This window comes from Hyla sarda, chromosome 5 (assembly GCF_029499605.1).
Source record: "Hyla sarda isolate aHylSar1 chromosome 5, aHylSar1.hap1, whole genome shotgun sequence".
Lineage (NCBI taxonomy): Eukaryota > Metazoa > Chordata > Amphibia > Anura > Hylidae > Hyla > Hyla sarda.
The window spans coordinates 348,070,962-348,090,966 of NC_079193.1; the positions used below are offsets into that span (position 1 = coordinate 348,070,962).

Below are 20,005 nucleotides of genomic sequence, written 5' to 3' on the forward strand. Positions count from 1 at the left end.
CCGGCCCAGAGATTGCTGATACAAAATATTTATACAAATTTTAACTACCGTACTAACTTTTTTTGTTTTTCTATACATATATAATAAAGGTTAATTGTCAAATATAATGATTAAAAAAAAGTTAATAAGGCTCTATGAGACAACAGCATCGATGGCCTATCAGATAAGCTGTAGACCCAGGCACAGTCAACACGGATGAGGATGTGGTTCCAATAGATAAAAAATGTTTTGTTCCAGAGAATCTATTTAAGCAGCACTTCAGACAAAATTTAGCTAGGGCCCTGTTCATACTGGGCCAGATTTATCAAGCTGTGTGAGAGAAAAAGTGGAGATATTTTCCAATAGCAACCAATCACAGCTCAGCTTTCACTTTACCAGAGCTCGTTAGCTGAGCTGTGATTGGTCGCTGTGGGAAAATCTCTCCACTTTTTCTCTCATACAGTTTGATAAATCTGGGCCACTGTGTTTTTGCAGTATGTTAGGCATGTTGGTCAGCATCTTATCGAACAAGAATATTGTTGTATACTGTAATGGGCCTTATTAATTTTAATGGCCAAACCAGAGTCACCTAGTGGCTGGATGATTCTTATAGTATACACTATTTTGATAGGACACAATAGCGTAGTCTGTTGCACTATTGTGTCCAGTCAATTTAGTGTATACTAGTGAGAATTGGTCAAAATAGACTCAATAGGTGACTGTGCTTAGGCCAATAAAATGAATGGTGCCAATTGCAGTACATAACAGTATACATTGGGATCGCTTTTTTGACAAGATGCCGACTCATAGCTCTTACGTACTGTAAGAATGCAGTTTGAACAAGGCCTAAGAGTTGGCAAATGCACAATCTAGCATATTTGCAACATATCTTCATGTATTTTGTGGCTGATTTAGCTGTTTCATAAGCGGTGTTAGCATCCCTATTCATTTTGTAAACGTGTGAACGTATACTGCATGTTTTCATTTTAAGACTTGTAGATGTGTTTTATGCCTTTATTCTAAGTTTGTTTTTAATGTAAACAATTGTTAAAAACAACACACAACAAACCAAAGAAAGAACTACTAGTGGCTTTTCTAATTTGTTTTCTCAGTTCCCTCCCTTCTCATTGCGAAGAGTGGAAATACACAGGATCTCAGCCAAATGAGGACAAAATGTGGCAGCCAGACAACTCACAATTTTGCCGGCAAACACTTGCGCTCATTGGCTGTAGCATTACAGCCACATGTGGCCAAAAGCCTTTGGGTTTTCACCCTAAAAAACTAAACTCTTAAATTCCCAGTGTAGGCATAAGATCTATAAACAGAAGTCAATCTACTTGCTTGTGGACTCCAGTTTAGAGAATATACCAAAACTAATAAGTTAAAGGACATTTGCAGCGTGATTAACACTTATCCCCTATCCACAGGATAGGGGATAAGTGTTTGATCGCGGGGGTCTGACCGCTGGGACCCCCTGTGATCTCCTGTACGGGGCCGCGGCTGTCCTGTGCAGGGGGTGTGCCAGCCGCAGCATGATGTTGCAGCCGGCAAGCCTCCTCCATACATCTCTATGGAAGATGCGGGGAGGCAGCGTTCGTGCCTCCCTGTCTCCTCCATAGAACTGTATGGGGACGGGGAGGAGACAGGGTGTCACCGTCGACCTCTAGGTCGACGCTACGTCACCATGAGCGCTAATGGCGGCGCCCTGTTAGGGAGATCGAGGGGGGTCCCAGAGGTCGGACCCCCTGCGATCATACTTATCCCCTATCTTGTAGATAAGGGATAAGTGTCTATTGTGCTGCAGTTGTCCTTTAAATGATAGTGCTATAAAACTTAACTTTTAATAAGATATTTGTATAAAAGTACTTTTATACAAATATCTTATTAAAAGTTAAGTTTTATAGCACTATCCTTTAACTTATTAGTTTTGGTATATTCTCTTAATGCTGGATAGTTTACACCAAGTGTGGTTGTATGAGGCCAAAACAAAGCTCATAGCTCCTTATGAAAGACTTTAGTTAAGAACTAAAACAAATGATGAAAACAGATAAAACATTAATATTGATCTGTCACCAAGATGCTAGATATTGTTTCACATTTGCTAAGCAAAAAATTATCAAAGGTAATTTTAAACATTTTAAAACAAATCTCATATGTGAACTTTCAGATGATATTGCCTGTATAGATTGGGAATTTATAAATTAAGATGATTTAGGAATAATTGAAATTCATATTATGGATTACAATCCATGTGTTGGATTACAAACAACATTTATCTCCTATCCATAGGATCAGTGATAAATCTATGATCGCCTGGGGGTCTGAAACCTGGAACCCCAAACATTTACAACAGTAGGGGACCCATCTCCTGCCCAGTGCCCTTGAAGCTGCCCAACACACCCTTTACATGTATCTCTATGGGAGGGCCAGAGGTACAGTGTTCACGTATCTCTGGCTCTCCCATGGAGATACATGGAGGAGGCATGTTGGCTGATGTTTTGTGCAGGGATCAACACGCCCCCTTCCTGGGGACTGCCGGAATGCTGTGTAGAAGATCGTGAGGGACTCCTCGCAATCTAAAACTTATCCCCTATGGGATAGGGGATAAATTTTACTTCACTGGAGTACTCCTTTAATAGTTGATACTATTTATGGACATTGTATATGAGTAATCCCCACGTATCCTTATGCCTGCACTACCTTCTGTCTAATAGGGACATCGGTTGTTTGGATTTGGTTGTGGAAAGTGGTCGCAGTACCCAGTGGAAGGTTTATTGTTTCTTAAGTGGTTGTATGTATTGGACTACTGTTGATGACAATCCGTAGTATCTAGATCACTAATGAAATCTATAACACTGTTGAATAACAAGCCACATGAAAGATGGTTTTCGGAAAGCAGTTACTCATGACTAATGAAATACATTGGCGGACACTTTATTTTTTACTTTTCCTAAATAAGCTTAAAATGTAATTTCCATGCATAGTGTATATGATTTTAATGGTTATAGTGTTGTATACAACCTTTCAGTCACATTTGCATGCAATTTTATTAATGTATAACTTTGATATTCTAGCACCTCAAGTATTTTCAATATAAATAAAAATAAATAGTAAAAACAAAATTTGATTGTTTTAAGAGTAAAAATATTTACAATTGTTTAAAACAGCAGCAATGATATTCATATCAATATTGAATAGCAGAACTGTACTGGTACCTACTTTGTTATTAGCTTGAAATGAAGAATAATTTTTTAGCAAGGCCATATGTCACATTGTGGGATGCCATATGGTGTCTGTCTATGTCTATGTATTGTGGCATATGAGATATTCTTTCCAACTTTTTTTTTTTTTTTTTTTTTTTTTTGGGGGGGTGGGGGGGGGGCATCTGTATAATATGGAATCTGTAGAGAAATGCTACATATTCTTATGAAATACAGATACTTTAAAAATTGTTGTGTATCCTTAGATATGAAATCTGAGTCATAATACCATAGTGTGAGTAAAGTCTCATGACTGCCATACAAGTGCTTTGCAAAATCTTTTTCCATGTGTACCAATTTTCTTAAAATATTTTAAGAAAATACATGTAATATTGTCCCCATTACCATCATCAAGGAAATATTTTCTTTTCTTTTACCATTCATTTGAATAATATTGATGGTAATAATAATAATAATACAATGGTATTATTGTTATTCATATTATTATTAATAATAATAAATATTAACATGGGCTCAGACAAAACAAAGTAGGATACCAGTAATCTTGTTCCTCAAAGGAAACACACACACACACACACACACACACACACATATATATATTTTTTTTAGAGTAAATGTGATAAAAAGAAAAAGTTATTAAATGATGTGACTTAATAGGACACATTGTAATAGATAAAATCAGCTCAAAAACCTTTCCACATACCTTGATACTGAGCACTGAATCCTCTGTATCGATGGTTGTTGTCAGTAACAAAATGGAGCCTTAACCAATGCTTGTTGCTGACTACTGGAGGTGGTACATTCATTCCAGATAACCTGAGTAAAGATAAAGCAACAATCTTCAATAAGCAGGTTTTACTAAATTCACAGTACATGCAATACAAGAACATTACAGATAATATGGAATAGAATCTACAGATCATATCATTTATTCACAAAAAGTTAATTTCTATTCAGCGTAGTTTAAAGTCTGGTGGTCTGACACAGTTGGCTCCATATACAGGGGCAAAGTGGAAGCGGGGATCACTGATGCACTACTTTAAAACTCTTTTTCTGGCCACCAGGACAGTGTAATAGGATACCCCAAGCACTATTGCAACTTTTTTCAAAATTATATGACGGCACTTAAAAATTGTCGCTAAACCTACTGGCAGGCACCAGTAAAAGTGCTGTACATCTACTGGCTGCTAACCTTATTGCACCATACCTCTCAAGTGCTCCTGACTAAACTGGTTAGTGCATCTAGGGCACTGGTGGAGACGAATTAAGCTTTGTCCGTGTTATGAGGACTACAACTAGGGATCATGTGACTCTGTAAGGGGGTTGTCTGGCAGGCACAGTATTAGAATGAAGTGAATGTCATGGAGGAGATCTACAGCTTCCATTGTTATAAAAGGTTGACAGCTGTCACTGTGTGGGGGGGGGGTCTATGGGTGTCATTATTATGGCAGGGTTCTACCAATGTAATTGTAATCGGAGGGAATCTACAGCTATCATTGATATGTCAACACATATGGCGCCTGAACTTATTTGTTTGCTAGCAGTGGCAGGAAACTTTGCCAAGATGCTACAGATGCAAACTCTGCAGCCATCAAGATAAGTTGTCGTAGCAGTCTAGGATGAATGGAGGACAAAAGGAAAGAAAAAGAGACCCGAAATCTCACCAATTAATGGATTAAACTGTAATGTTATTTTATATTCCATCTGTAGATCGCCTGTAGAACTAATATAAACCACTATATTATAACAATATGGAAATGGTATCATGCAGTATATTACAACAGGCTAACTGCAAAAGGATTTGTGATATAAACATGTGACATGAAATGATCAGTATATACTTATTCATATCTCAGTCTAGGCAATGCTCTGTGAGCTAAACAGCCTGGACACTGGTATTATGCATCGTAGTAAACTACAAGAGATATTAGTGCTGCTGTGTGTTTAGTTCACAGAGCATTGCCTTCACTAGATACATATGGTACCCCTTCTCAGCTGACAGCAGGACTATGTAATAGTGGCAAAGAATTGAAACAAAGTACATCAGAATAGAAAAGTAAAAAAAAAAAAAAAACTCTGTCACTCTGAAGCATTACTGCCTGAATCCCAGAGATCAGCAGGAGGCGCTCCACTATAAATATATATTTAATGTCGGTTCAATCGAGAAAGAGAGAAGTTGTGACACTCACCAAAAGATCCTTAAAAGTCTTACTTTATTCCATCGGCTTCAAATCATCCTGAATAAAGTGCAGATAGAATGGAAAGGCTATCGCCCCTCTCCTGATTATATTGTGATTTTAACCCCTTAAGGACTCAGCCCATTTTAACCCCTTAAGGACTCAGCCCATTTTGGCCTTAAAAGACAATTTAATTTTTAAGTTTTCATTTTTTCCTCCTCGCCTTCAAAAAATCATAACTCTTTTATATTTTCATCCACAGACTAGTATGAGGGCTTGTTTTTTGCGCGACCAGTTGTCCTTTGTAATGACATCACTCATTATATCATAAAATGTATGGCGCAACCAAAAAACACTATTTTTGTGGGGAAATTAAAACGAAAAACGCATTTTTGCTAATTTTGGAAGGTTTTGTTTTCACGCCGTACAATTTATGGTAAAAATGACATGTGTTCTTTATTCTGAGGGTCAATACGATTAAAATGATACCACTTTTTACATACTTTTATATTATTGTTGCGCTTAAAAAAAATCACAAACTTTTAAACCAAATTAGTACGTTTATAATCCCTTTATTTTGATGACCTCTAACTTTTTATTTTTCCGTATAAGTGGCGGTATGGGGGCTCATTTTTTGCGCCGTGATCTGTACTTTTTTTTTGATACCACATTTGCATATAAAAAACTTTTAATACATTTTTTATAATTTTTTTTTTTATAAAATGTATTAAAAAAGTAGGAATTTTGGACTTTTTTTTTTTTTCGTTCACGCCGTTCACCGTACGGGATCATTAACATTTTATTTTAATAGTTCGGACATTTACGCACGCGGCAATACCAAATAAGTCTATAAAAAATGTTTTTTACGCTTTTTGGGGGTAAAATAGGAAAAAACGGACGTTTTACTTTTTTATTGGAGGAGGGGATTTTTCACTTTTTTTTTACTGTTACTTTTACATTTTTTTTACATTTTTTTTACACTTGAATAGTCCCCATAGGGGACTATTCATAGCAATACCATGATTGCTTATACTGATCTGTTCTATGTATAGGACATAGAACAGATCAGTATTATCGGTCATCTCCTGCTCTGGTCTGCTCGATCACAGACCAGAGCAGGAGACGCCGGGAGCCGGACGGAGGAAGGAGAGGGGACCTCCGTCTGGCGTTCTGAATGATCGGATCCCCGCAGCAAGCGCTGCGGGCGATCCGATCGTTCATTTAAATCGCGAACTGCCGCAGATGCTGGGATCTGTATTGATCCCGGCACCTGAGGGGTTAATGGCGGACGCCCGCGAGATCGCGGGCGTCAGCCATTGCCGGCGGGTCCCTGGCTGCGATCAGCAGCCGGGATCAGCCGCGCATGAAACGGGCATCGCTCCGATGCCCGCGGTTATGCACAGGACGTAAATGTAAATCCTGGTGCGTTAAGTACCACCTCACCAGGACGTACATTTACGTCCTGCGTCCTTAAGGGGTTAATCTGATGGCATCAAGTGAGCTTTTAAGGATAATCCGGTAAGTGCAGCAACTTCTCTTTTTCTAGGAAGGTATATATATAAAAGATGAATAACTTCCTTTATACAGTGAGATAGCATTTTCATCCTAAAACGTAATACCCCTTACATGGAGACATACTTCCAGCCTCTTTGACCCACTGAACATTGTAACCCACACCATGCAGCAAGGCTAGGAACGAACAGAGCAGGACAGTACCCATGCCCCTGGATGATTCTTACTTGGTATCCCATGTTCGTCTTGACATGTCTTTGTTGATATCTTTTTTCAAAGAGCATCTGCAGAATGTGAGGTCAAGAATTTTGCCAATTGAATCTTGGATAAGGAATGAATTAAAACAATGTTTTCCAGGTAAACCTAATTAGTTAACCCAGAATAACCACAACATAAGGCTGGGATGGAACACAACTTTTTCCTGTTTTTTTTTTTTTTTTTTTATTTATTTTTGGCAATTTTTTAGGCAATTTTTTTGCACAATTTTTTTTATTTTTTTTATTTACTGCACTTTTCATTGACATCATCATGTGACTTCTTGAATCTTAAATAGATCAATCTTAGATAAACATTGGGGGAGATTTATTGAAACCTGTGCAGAGGATACATTGTAAAGTTGCCCACAGCAACCAATCAGCTCACTTCTTTAATTTAAGAAAAAAAAAGGCCTTTAAAAAATGAAAGAAGCAATCTGATTGGTTGCTATGGGCAACTGGTCAACTTTTCCTCTGCACAGGTTTTGATAAATCTCCCACATTGTGTTTTTTATTTCTCTTATCGAAGTCTATAGAGGGAAAAACACCAACATTTCTGGAAAAAAACATCATACCCTCAGCAAGCAAACTTGAAAACAACCCCTGAGACTAAAACCATTAAAAAAGGACTACAAAAAATAATGTTATGTGCATTTAGCATTTAATATTTCTCTATAGACTCCAAGATAACATCTGGCTGCAGGGTTTTGGGCGTAACCCCTTAAGGATGCAGGGCATACAGGTACATCCTGACGTCCTTTTACTTAAGGACTCAGGGCGTACCTGTACGTCCTGAGTCCGGTAAACAGGGTTTAAACCATTCTCACGACCGGGGTTTCAAAAAAAAAAGAAAATAGATGTGAACAAGCCCCCGCCCCAAATAAAATAATGAAATAAAAAAATCATGTGGTACCGCCGTATGCGTAAATGTCCAAACTATTAAAATATAAGGTTAGCCAAAAATGTAAGGTTAGCCATCAATTGGGTATCCCTGTAACCATATGGACCCATAGAATAAAGTGTCATTTTTACCAAAAATTGCACTGCATAGAAACGGAAGCCCTAAAAAGTAGCAAAATGGCGTTTTTATTTTTTAATTTCACCTCATAAATAATTGTTTTTTGTTTCACTGCCGATTATTTTATATAATAGGTAATATCATTACAAAGTACAATTGGTGATGAAAAACAAGCCTTTATATGGTTCTGTAGGTGCAAAATTGAACGCGTTATGATTTTTAGAAGGGAAGGAGGAAAAAACGAAAGTGCAAAAATGAAAATTGTTTTGAGTCCTTAAGGTAAAAATGGGCTGAGTCCTTAACCCCTTAAGGACTCAGGGTTTTTCAGTTTTTGCACTTTTGTTTTTTCCTCCTTACCTTTTAAAAATCATAACCCTTTCAATTTTCCCCCTAAAAATCCATATTATGGCTTATTTTTTGCGACACCAATTCTACTTTGCAGTGACATAAGTCATTTTACCCAAAAATTCACAGCGAAACGGAAAAAAAAATAATTGTGCGACAAAATCGAAGAAAAAACGCCATTTTTGTAAATTTAGGGGGCTTCCGTTTCTACGCAGTGCATATTTCAGTAAAAGTTGCACCTTATCATTATTCTGTAGGTCCATACGGTTAAAATGATACCCTACTTATATAGGTTTGATTTTGTCATACTTCTGGAAAAAAATCATAACTACGTGCAGGAAAATTGATACGTTTAAAAATGTCATCTTCTGACCCCTTTAACTTTTTTATTTTTCCACGTACAGGGCAGTATGAGGACTCATTTTTTGCGCCATGATCTGAAGTTTATATTGGTACAATTTTTGTTTTGATTTGACATTTTGATCACTTTTTATAAATTTTTTAATGGTATAAAAAGTGACAAAAAATACGCTTTTTGGACTTTTGAATTTTTTTTGCGCATACGCCATTGGCCGTGCGGTTTAATTAATGATATATTTTATAGTTCAGAAATGTATGCATGCGGCGATACCACATATGTTTATTTATTTTTTTTATTTACACTGTTTAATTTTTTTTATGGTAAAAGGGGGGTGATTCAAACTTTTATTAGGGAAGGAGTTAAATGACCTAGCCGGGATAGTTTCACTTTCACTTTAGAAGTGGCGGTTAGCTTTGACCGCCACTTCTAAAGGGTTAATACCGCACATTGCCGTGATCGGCGATGTGTGGTATTAGCCGCGGGTCTCGGCCATTGATGAGCGCCGGGACCGACGCGATGTGATGCGGGGTCGCAGTGCGACCATGCTTGATATCGCGGGAGCCGTCGCAGGACGTAAATATACGTCCTGCGTCGTTAAGGGGTTAAGGGGTTCAAGAGGCACTGTCATTTTTTAGATTTTATAGTACTTCTGATAAGATTACTTTTTTAAATATACATGTATTTAAAAAAAAAATTAAATTTTCTTTTTTTTAATGAAAATAGCCGCCACTAGGGGTCATTTGTCTAGAGACAGACTACTCTATATTTTGCAGCATACTGGATACCGGATGTAAAGTGTGTTGGTATCCAGTATAGGAGATAACCATTGCACCACTAGAGCCTTCAGCTGTTCCTAAATGGGAGTTGTAGTTTTGCAACAGCTGGGGGTACATTCTTTGTAAAACTCTGTGTGAAAGCTGTGTATTCTCCAGCTGTGTGCCTCCAGCTCTTTCAAAACTACAGACAAAGGATGTGTGGGCATGCTGGGATTTGTAGTTTTGCAACAGCTAAAGGCAGCACTGCTCTAAAACAGTGCTTTACAAACAACAAAACTACAAATCCCAGCATGCTTGAACAGACAAAGCTTTCTCTGATTCATGAATGACAAAGAAGCTGATAAGATATTCAGGAGTCTGTGAAAGCTGAATGACCCACGTAGGGACATCTAAGTTGATTAGCATCCAGCTTTACTAGGAACAGGTAGAAAATATATGCATAAAAACTACTGTGCAATGATTTGCAGACTGCCCAGAGAAGAAAGGGTTACAGAATGCAGTGATTTGCAGACTGCCAGACTTCTTTCAGACTCATAGCAGATAAGTCATCCACAGTGAGGAAGAGAGACGGACACGCCCCCTCCATAAGGCAAGAAGACAAAGCAAGTGAGCAACATATAAATGCTATTTGTAGGGATATGTATGTACTGAGTAACTTATCACTTTTTTTGCACTATAACAGGTACACTTTAAACAACTGCCATACAGCGTACAACATTTTCTGAGGTATTTTTTGTCAACAACGCTGAGTGTAATCCCAGTATTAAACAATCGTGAATACATTGCCAGAAATTACCTAAGTTTTGAACACTTTTAAATAAATAAGAAAAGGAATGTAGCTGTATTCATAGGTTTAGACACCGGGTGCTGGGATCAGGGAAGCAAGCTTTAGGGACCCAGGTGGTTAATATATGAAACGCAGACTTGTCCATCTCTCACATATAATTGAATTTAGTTAAACGCCCACTGTTGTTAAAATAATTTTTTATATTGCATTCCTTTATTAAAAATATTGATGTTTCTAATAAACTTGTTATATTATTATAAATAAATAAAAAAATAACTTTGGAAATCCAGCCACTAGGGGTCTCCCTCCTAGTGCCGGCTGCATTCTGTGTCTTCAGCAGACCTGATTTTGGTCAGGAAATGCGGGTGGAACATTAGCTGCACACTGCATTCACTCTCTGCCCTGTTTTTCATGCAGGGGGAAGCATAGAAAAGTGAGGCACGCCTTCAGAGGCCAAGGAACACCCCCACCCGACTGTGAGCTGACACTGGGGAGAAAAGAAAGGGTAAAAACACACATAAAAAAAAATGAGAGGGGGGGTGTTTTGCAGGCTGGGGGGAATTCATATGGACAGGGGAGGGGGTGTGGTTCTTATTGACAGGTACTCTTCAAGGATTCCAATATCTCATGATACAAATTCAATACAATGTCACGACATACGGTACCTCTCAATAGGCTTCAATCCACATCAAAACTAATGGTTGGCAAAGTATCACATATAGCACAGACATCTCCTGACAGAGTATCACATAATCTCATGACATGACACACAAATAGTGGGACATTTTAAGCCATGCAAAAGGTAAGGAAGAACACATCTGCATATTTACTATTTAATATTTTTTGTGTTATTTCGTTAACTCCATGACATCCCAGAATTACATGACTGGAATAAGCTATTACTTTCATCTTGACCAAATGGGCTGCTCCGTTATCATTTAAACGGTCAATTGTCAGCTAATTTAGTCTCTTTCAGTCAGACTGACCATTTTTTCTAGAAAAAAATGTCTAAAGCTATTACACCATTATTGTTCAACACTTTAGGGCAGTGTTTCCCAACCAGGGTGCCTCCAGATGTTGCAAAACTACAACTCCCAGCATGCCTAGACAGCCAAAGACTGGAAACAGCAAGAGAAATGTGACCTTGATGCAGGTGCCCAGGTGTCCAGGAAAAAATCACAACCGGATCATGGAAGTGAATGAAGATCAAGTTTATTGGAGTCTAACGCCTGAACTTCATTCACCTCCATGATCCGGTTGTGAATTTTTCCTGGACACCTGAGCGCCTGCATCAAGGTCACTTTTCTCTTGCTGTATCCAGTCTTTGGCTGTCTAGGCATGCTGGGAGTTGTAGTTTTGCAACATCTGGAGGCACCCTGGGGGATCTTTGTTGTCTCCTAGGGTAATGCACAAGGCGCCTTTTCTGGGCCATCTTTCTGGGCCAAAGGCTGTCCAGACATGCTGGGAGTTGTAGTTTTGCAACACCTGGAGGCACCCTGGTTGGGAAACATTGCTCTAGAGCAGTGGTCTTCAACCTGCAGACCTCCAGATGTTGCAAAACTACAACTCCCAGCATGCCAACGGCTGTCCGGGCATGCTGGGAGTTGTAGTTTTGCAACATTCGGAGGTCCGCAGGTTGGAGACCACTGCTCTAGAGAATAAAACCAAGACTCAATGGAGAGATGTTCTATTGTTAATTGTAATTGGACATTAAAATATAAATGTTTATGTTGTTGTTATTATTATTATTCAAATAATAATACAATATGTTTCTTACACTATATATATATATATATATATATATATATATATATATATATATACACATATATATATATATATATATATATATATATATATATATATATACTGGATCATAAGTATAATCGTATTTTTTTTTTCTTTCTAAAAACTTGAGAGAATGGACTTTATAGGATGTAGCCTAAAATGAATTCCCTAAACAAATTTTCATCCAATTACATAAAGGGTGGTTACTTTAATACTACTTGTTCTCAAAAATTGTGTGTAAACAATTTGAATTTATGCATAAAAACTTTAAAGGACATCTGCAGCGTGATTAACACTTATCCCCTAGCAACAGGATAGGGGATAAGTGTTTGATCGTGGGGGGTCCGACCGCTGGGACCCCCTGTGATCTCCTCTACGGGGCCGCGTCGGTCCTGTGCAGGGGGCGTGCCGGCAGCAGCATGATGTTGCAGCCGTCAAGCCTCCTCCATACATCTCTATGGGAGAGGCGGGTTGGCAACGTTCGTGCCTCCCGGTCTCCCCCATAAAACTGTATGGGGACGGGACGGGGAAGAGACGGGGCGTCACCGTCGAACTCTAGGTCGACGCTACTTCACCATGAGCGCTAATGGCGGCGCCCCGTTGGGGAGATCGAGGGGGGTACCAGCGGTCGGACCCCCCGCGATCAAACACTTATCCCCTATCTTGTAGATAGGGGATAAGTGTATGTTGCGCTGCAGTTGTCCTTTAATTTCTCTGTATGTTTGTATATATCTTACGGTGTATTTTTTTGCATCATCTATCTCACAGTTCCTCATGTATTTTTTTTGCATCATCTATTGTTTTTTACTCTCTGATATTCAGATTGTTCATCCAGTTTTGACAGATTTTAGATCTTTCTTAATTCTTTCTAAACTCAATGTATTCAGTCATGTATGAAATGAAAAGCTTTTTACAACATGACTGTGATTCTATGTCATGGTGCATATGCTATGTTTGTCTATGTGCAGGGAGAGAAAAAACACACAGAGACGGTGGTCTCCAATGGTGAAGATCGTAGGTGACAGGTGAATTGTAGGGAGAATTGGAATAATGCTAGCCTTAACGTGTTGTGCAGGCAGACACAACACTGTTTAGCACTTTGAATGGAGGTATGTTGGGAGGCAGCTGGCCGTCGGTCCCGCTTTGCTAGCGGTCAGGAACAGGTAGACAGATGTGGAATCTGGGTAGCCTGGCAGGGCTAGCCAGATGTCTGAGGAAAATCCGACTTGTAGCTGGATAGGCGCACATCCAAGGATTAATACAGAGCTGAAATGGTTAATAAAGGCTTTATTTCTGGTCTGGAACAACGCGTTTCGTGTGGGCACCCCTCTTCATCAGGTTCATAATAATGGTTATGAACCTGACGAAGAGGGGTGCCCCCTCGAAACGTGTTGTTCCACACCAGAAATAAAGCCTTTATTAACCATTTCGGCTCTGTATCCATCCTCGGGTGTGCGCCTATCCAGCTACAAGTTGGATTTTCCTCGGACATCTGGCTAGACCTGCCAGGCTACCCAGATTCCACATCTGTCAACGTGTTTGTCTATGTGTCTCCTTAAGCTGTCTCCTGCTAATTAAAAACCCCTCAGCCGAATAGGTGGAGTGGAGTGCTGGCTATGAAAGAGGGGACAGGCTAAAAAAGGAGACTGCATTCCGAGCATTCTCCCGGACTTCTGGCAGGGAGCACATGGTAGGCATTCACACTGGTGTGGTTCTCTGTGGCGGCCGTTGTTTCTGTGATGCTTTGTCTGTGGGGTTGTGCGTCCCAGAGCTGGGGGGTTGGTCGGGCAGCAGTGGGGCTGCCTGGCCACTGGGTCCTTCACCCTGTGGGCATGGTGTCGCGGAGGCAGTGGTTGTCACCCGGCGCTAACCCAGTGTTAGGTTAGGGACCCACTCTAAATAGGTGGCATTGATGTGGCGAGTGGGCTTGTACTTTTTGATCAAAATGTATACTAACAACCTGTTAGGTTATGAAATTATGCTGAGAAGCAAGTAGATCAAAATACAAATGGTGGATGTGCGGCTATGTTTCTCTATTTTTGCTGTACATTTGAGTAGAGTGCACTGCCCAGGAAAGAAGCAACTATGCTTTTTTTCCATTGCAATGTCCTAATAATATAAGGCACCATGGGAAGAATGCAAGGAGCAAGGACACCAGTCAAAGAGAGGTGTCCCTGATCCATGCAATGTTCCCTATTTGGATAGCATACTGAATACTTTGTAACCTAGATAGAAGAAAGAAATCTAGCTATAAAGTTTGCACTGGCTACATCTGTAAATAGACTGAAAGATAGATAGCGAAGAAAAAAATATGAAATAGATAGATATGAGATATATAGATATGAGATAGATAGACAGATATAAGATAGATAGATAAATAGATAGATATGAGATAGATCGATAGATAGATAGATAGATGATAGATAGATAGATAGACAAGAATATAGATTATTTATACTAAGGATTTTATTAAAACAGTGGGGAATCAATTTGAAACAGTTTTCAAAACCAACTTTTACGAAATAATGCCCAAAGACTAGTTTCTGAACAAATAATATTTCATACACATCACTAAACTCTTTACAATAGACTTTTATTATTGATTTTGCAATGTGAAACTTCAATGAATCATTCACTCTCCCCATACACACATGCATTCATCTTGGGTGAATCACATGTAGAAAGAATACGCCATTTATGGACTACAGTATTCCCAAATGTGGCTCAGCAGCTATCAACCTCTAAATTACCAAGGAAGAAATAAAAAATGCTGGAAATATTTACACATATAAAATCATACTGATAAAAAGGAGACTAACATGATGTAATAAAGCTGCCCCATATGGGATTAGGATATTCACTGGAGATTTTTAAAATCATATACACAGAATATACAGTGGCAATATTGCACTAAAAAAGAAAGACGGATAGACATTAGCATAGGAAAGATGGAATTTGCTGTCTGTATTACAAAGTTTGGGCTCTACATAGAATATAAAAAAAAACCTCTCTCATGGGCGCAATGTACTCAAAGTAACCAAGCTTCAAATCAAGAAGCAAAAAATAATATTTGCAATAAAATTCCATATCAAGTGTCAAACATGTCAGTGGCAATTCATCGCATCCCATCACAGCCGAGGCTTAAAGCAAGTCTATGAGCTTTGAGAAATTCCCAGGAGATACAAAAATATAGCAGCAGGAATCTGAAGCTTGACTAAAAAAATGTTTTAAAAAAGTTCTCTCTCCAAAATCTTTATGTATAAAAACTTCAGTTTCTCTGTATCTGTGTCCATCTCGGAGTTCATTGTGGATTTTTAGCATCATCTATTGGTTTTTACCCATAATTATATTAATAATTCATCTAACTGTACCTGGTAAAGAGCAATAGAAAGCAAGAAGGGCGGGTAAGGTAAGATAGGACGCCATCTGGAGGCAAAGCATAAGGAATACAATGAAAAGAGTGTAGAGGTTGTAAAAAGCTTTTATGACTAAAATTTAAAGGTGTATTCCAGAATGTACCCCCCCCCCCCCCCTACCAGAGAATAAGGGAGAAATGTCTGATCTTGCGGGGGGAGGGTCTGACCTCTGGGACTTCTGGAACCCCAATGATCTTTAGAATGTGACTGTCATTTTTAAAGGACTGCTCCAGCATTTAACATCTTATGGATGCATTTTCTATTGGAGTGCTGGAGATACACAATACAGCGCTTGTGTATATCTGGCACTCTAACAGAGCATACATGGAGTGAGTGCCAGCCCGGTAGAATTTGGGGTCTACCAGACTCCATGGATGCTCAATGGGAGTGGCGGAGATACAGAAGTACTCCATTTGCCATTGAGAAAGCATATATATCATGCCGGAGCAGTTGTTAAAGAGTACCCCTTTATTAAAAAGACACTCTTATCACATGATTTTTTTCCTGTTGTCATTTGCAGAATTTTTTAAGAAGCACTCCAGGGTTTGTGAGCAGCCAGAGATCTGATTTTTTCATTGTGTAGTTCACAGGATATCTCATGACAACCACTTCTTCTGATTAAATACTGATTTTCTGTGGGTAAGGTTGGGATCACAAGACCCAGTTACAGTAATATAATGCACAGATACAGTTGTGCTGCAATAAAATAGATGACACTATAGGACTAGTGGTGGTAAATGTGCATGATATGGGTAAAAAACAAAACAAACAAAAAAAACTGCTTCTTAAAGTGGTATTCTGGCCTTATACATCTTATCCCTTATCCAAAGGATAGGGGATGAGATGTCTGATCCGAAGGTCACGCAGCTGGGGCAAGACGCCCCACCCCCAGACATGAATGGAGGGAACATGGCCGTGATGTCACGTTTCGGTCTCAAAGGGAGCAATGCTGCCGGCTGCACCAAGATAGTGGATAAGATGTCTAAGGCCAGAACACCCTATTAAAGGGAAAGTGTTCCCCTGTCTGTGGGACATGGAAGTTTACTAAAAATTTGTGATTAGTAAAAATCTTAATTTTTATTAAAAAATAAATTGTCTGGGGCATAATTTTAATTCTGGAGGCATATTAAAAATAAAAAATAATTCATACTTATCTACTTTGATTCCCCACAGCTGGCATTCAATCACATTAATGGTCGTGTTCCTCCTCAACCAGTTATTGTGAGTGGGCAGTCCTTCTAAGACAGAAAGTATGAGTGACTAGCAGGGACCAGAAGACAGTTGTGGGGGACCGGGGTAGGTTAGTATGGCTTGCTTTTTCTTTTTATGTAAAAAAACATATGTCTCTAGACAACCCCTTTAATATAGTCTTTGGAAGACTGTGGTTATTATTACTGTATCTGCCAGAATCAATGTTGCCACCACTTTAGTAATAACCGTTCTTAAAATTACTTACTTCCTTATTTCCCACCCGATGTGCTTGATGGACTTTTTTAAAAAGTTGCAGAAAATAAATTTTTCTAAAAAGACCATAGAAATGCATAGAGGGGTGTGCTGAAATCTGCCCTGTGCGCGAGCAGTAATGGAGCACCATGTGGGAGATCATGGGATGGGGGGGGGGGGGGTCCCAGCAGTCAGACCCACACACACAGACACTTAAACCCTATCTCTGGATAGGGGATAAATGTTCCTACATTTCTTTAATACATCCCCCCCCCCCAGTATTATCAGTTCTTATCATTTTCACCCTCCTTACACAATATACATTATCTATCCTATCATGCAATAACTAGTGTAAAGATAAAGACTTGCAGAATGTAAATCACAAAAGAGTAAGATGTGTGTAGACATTGGGCTGACAAGGAATCCTGGGGGATTTCAGCTACACAGTCTGCAGAATTTTGAATACAGCATTGGAGTTAAATACATACTGTCATTCAGGATGAGTACGAGATGATTAACGCAATGTACAAAGTAACAAAACTTTATATGTAGATCATTCCCACATCTAACCTGTAATTGATATTAAGGAGTGGACATAAACTTCCACTATAGGTATAGATTTTTAAAGATAATCTTTGTGTCTGAAAGACTTTTAATTTTTCCTACCAGTCACATCCCCAGTGGTCTCGGAGATGCATCATACTGACATTTAAGTTATTGCTCTTCAGGAGGCAGTCAGGCAGCATAAATGTGTGATGTGCATATTGAAACACTTCAGACATTTGAGTAGAGTTTATATCAATTACATGGATTAACAAAGATTTATTTTTATAATGTGGTAGTATATTTTTTACATTTACTTAAAAAAACATCAACTATACAGCTTTACAAAAAAGGTCACTGAGTTTTTGGAGTCCTCTACACTCTTTCACTAATCTACACACCCATCTGTAGATGAACAACCAGAACTCTACTCGGAAACAATGCAGGCTACAGATGTCAAGCAACAATTAAATTAAAGCACAAAAAACAAGGCGCTCCCCTGTGTGAAAACTTCTAAACGAAATACGGATAAAAGGTAAGCAGTGGCTGACTCACCTAAACGTGTTGTGAAAAGCCGGCACCAATCATTAAAGGGCGTATTAGTGAATAGCTGCTACTCCTTCCTCCAATCGCTCCAGGGCGTGAACAATAGATACAATGACTCCCAACTGCAACCTCCCAGAGGATCACAGGGCACTGCCAATAAAATGGACAGCTCGACCAGTGTTTAAAATCTTTATGAAAAACGTACTACATACATATTACAAAACCAGTCTGGTTTCTTCTTCACGTAGAACCAGACCAGTTTTGTAATGCGTGGTACATTTTTAATGAAGGCTTTAAAACACTGGTCGAGTTGACCATTTTATTGGCAGCGCCCTGTGATCCTCTGGGAGGTTGCAGTTGGGGGAGTCGTTGAATCTATTAAGCATCACAAACAGGTAGTAGTAGCGCCCACTTGCTTGGCTACCATCTGCAAAAAAGACCTTTGGAGCTTATCCAGAGTGACCGTTGGGTCCTTGGTCGCCCCTCTTAACAAGGCCCTTCTCCCCCAATTAATAAATAAGAAATATTTTTTTTAAAACTACTTCCATTTGAGAATTATGGAGGTCAATGTGTTCTTGGGAACTTATACTGATTTTTTTAACATTAAGTGAAACAGAAGTTTTTTGCACCCTTTTCCGCATATGCGAAAATATAACGAGAATATTACGAATATGCGAATTTAGTGAATATATGACAAATATTCGTCCATATATTTGCGAAATATCGCGAATTCGAATATGGCCTATGCCGCTCAACACTACTCATCATGGCTTAGTTTTTTCTCTAATATGCATTGTCAGCTGTGAGACCTTATATACATAAGGATGCTCCCTTTTATATCCTGTCCAATCAACTCAATTTACCACAGGTGACTCCAACCAAGGTGTAGAAACATCTCAAAGATCATAGAGACAAATAGGAGGCCCCCAGGGCTAAATGTCAAGGCAAAAGTTCTGAAAATGTATGTCTATACAAAGTTTTTCCCTTTTAATAAATTTCAGTTCTAAAATTCTGTCTTCACTTTCTCATTATGGGGTACAGAATGCAGCATGATGGGGAAATGTTTTTTTTTTATTATTATTATTTAGCCACTACATTACAAAATGTGAAAAAGTGAAAGGGTCTGAAAACTTTCCTAATGCACCAGATTACATTTTGGGAATATCTTAAAGCTAGTGCTACCTCAATGATTGGTAGGGGAGTTTTTAAGGCAGTATTGTTTATTTCTTTTATTTTTTATGTTTTTCCTCTCTTTGTAATAGCTAATCCAAAAAGTTCCACCTGTGAATGGGAATTTACGATTCTCACTGATAGGATTTTGTTGGGTTTAAATGTAGTCAGTCAGTAACTCTCTGGCATTCTGAAAATCATGATGTAACCACAAGGAACATTTCCTGTTGGAGTTCCTTCCTTCAAACTACAAGCTCCAGGGTCCCTGGTTTGTAAGTGTGAGTTCACTTTTCTGCCTACCACACATCAGTCACACCACCATTTGAAGGGCTACTGGGACAATTCCCTGTAGCCCTGTGGAGAATGATCTTTCCACCCAGCGGTCGCTCCACCCATTTAGCAGACAGGCTCCCTCCGAACACCTGACTAGTGACATAGTAATGTTTCAGGTCGCACCCCAACCTGGGAAAAGACAATACTCATTTTGTATGCTCTTAAAAATAAAAATTGCAGCAAAGATCACTTTGTGAGACCACTATGAAACACAGGTACAGACACTATAGTATGAACTACACTAACTGTACAGCCCCTGTAGCACAGTCAAATAAAAAAATAATAAATCTGGAATACCCCTTTAACCCCTTAAGGACACAGCCCATTATGACCTTA

The 20,005-nt window shown here is 39.0% G+C and overlaps 1 protein-coding gene across 6 annotated transcripts in view; it reads right to left on the reverse strand.

Moving 5' to 3' along the window:
- The window catches only part of CSMD3 (CUB and Sushi multiple domains 3), a 1,342,864-nt gene that overhangs the window by 841,696 nt on the left and 481,163 nt on the right, over positions 1–20,005 (reverse strand). For all 6 annotated transcript variants that reach the window (XM_056522623.1, XM_056522621.1, XM_056522626.1 and 3 more), the window contains exon 6: positions 3,904–4,016. In XM_056522623.1, coding sequence (XP_056378598.1) covers positions 3,904–4,016 — 113 coding nt within the window. The remainder of the gene's footprint in view (positions 1–3,903; positions 4,017–20,005) is intronic.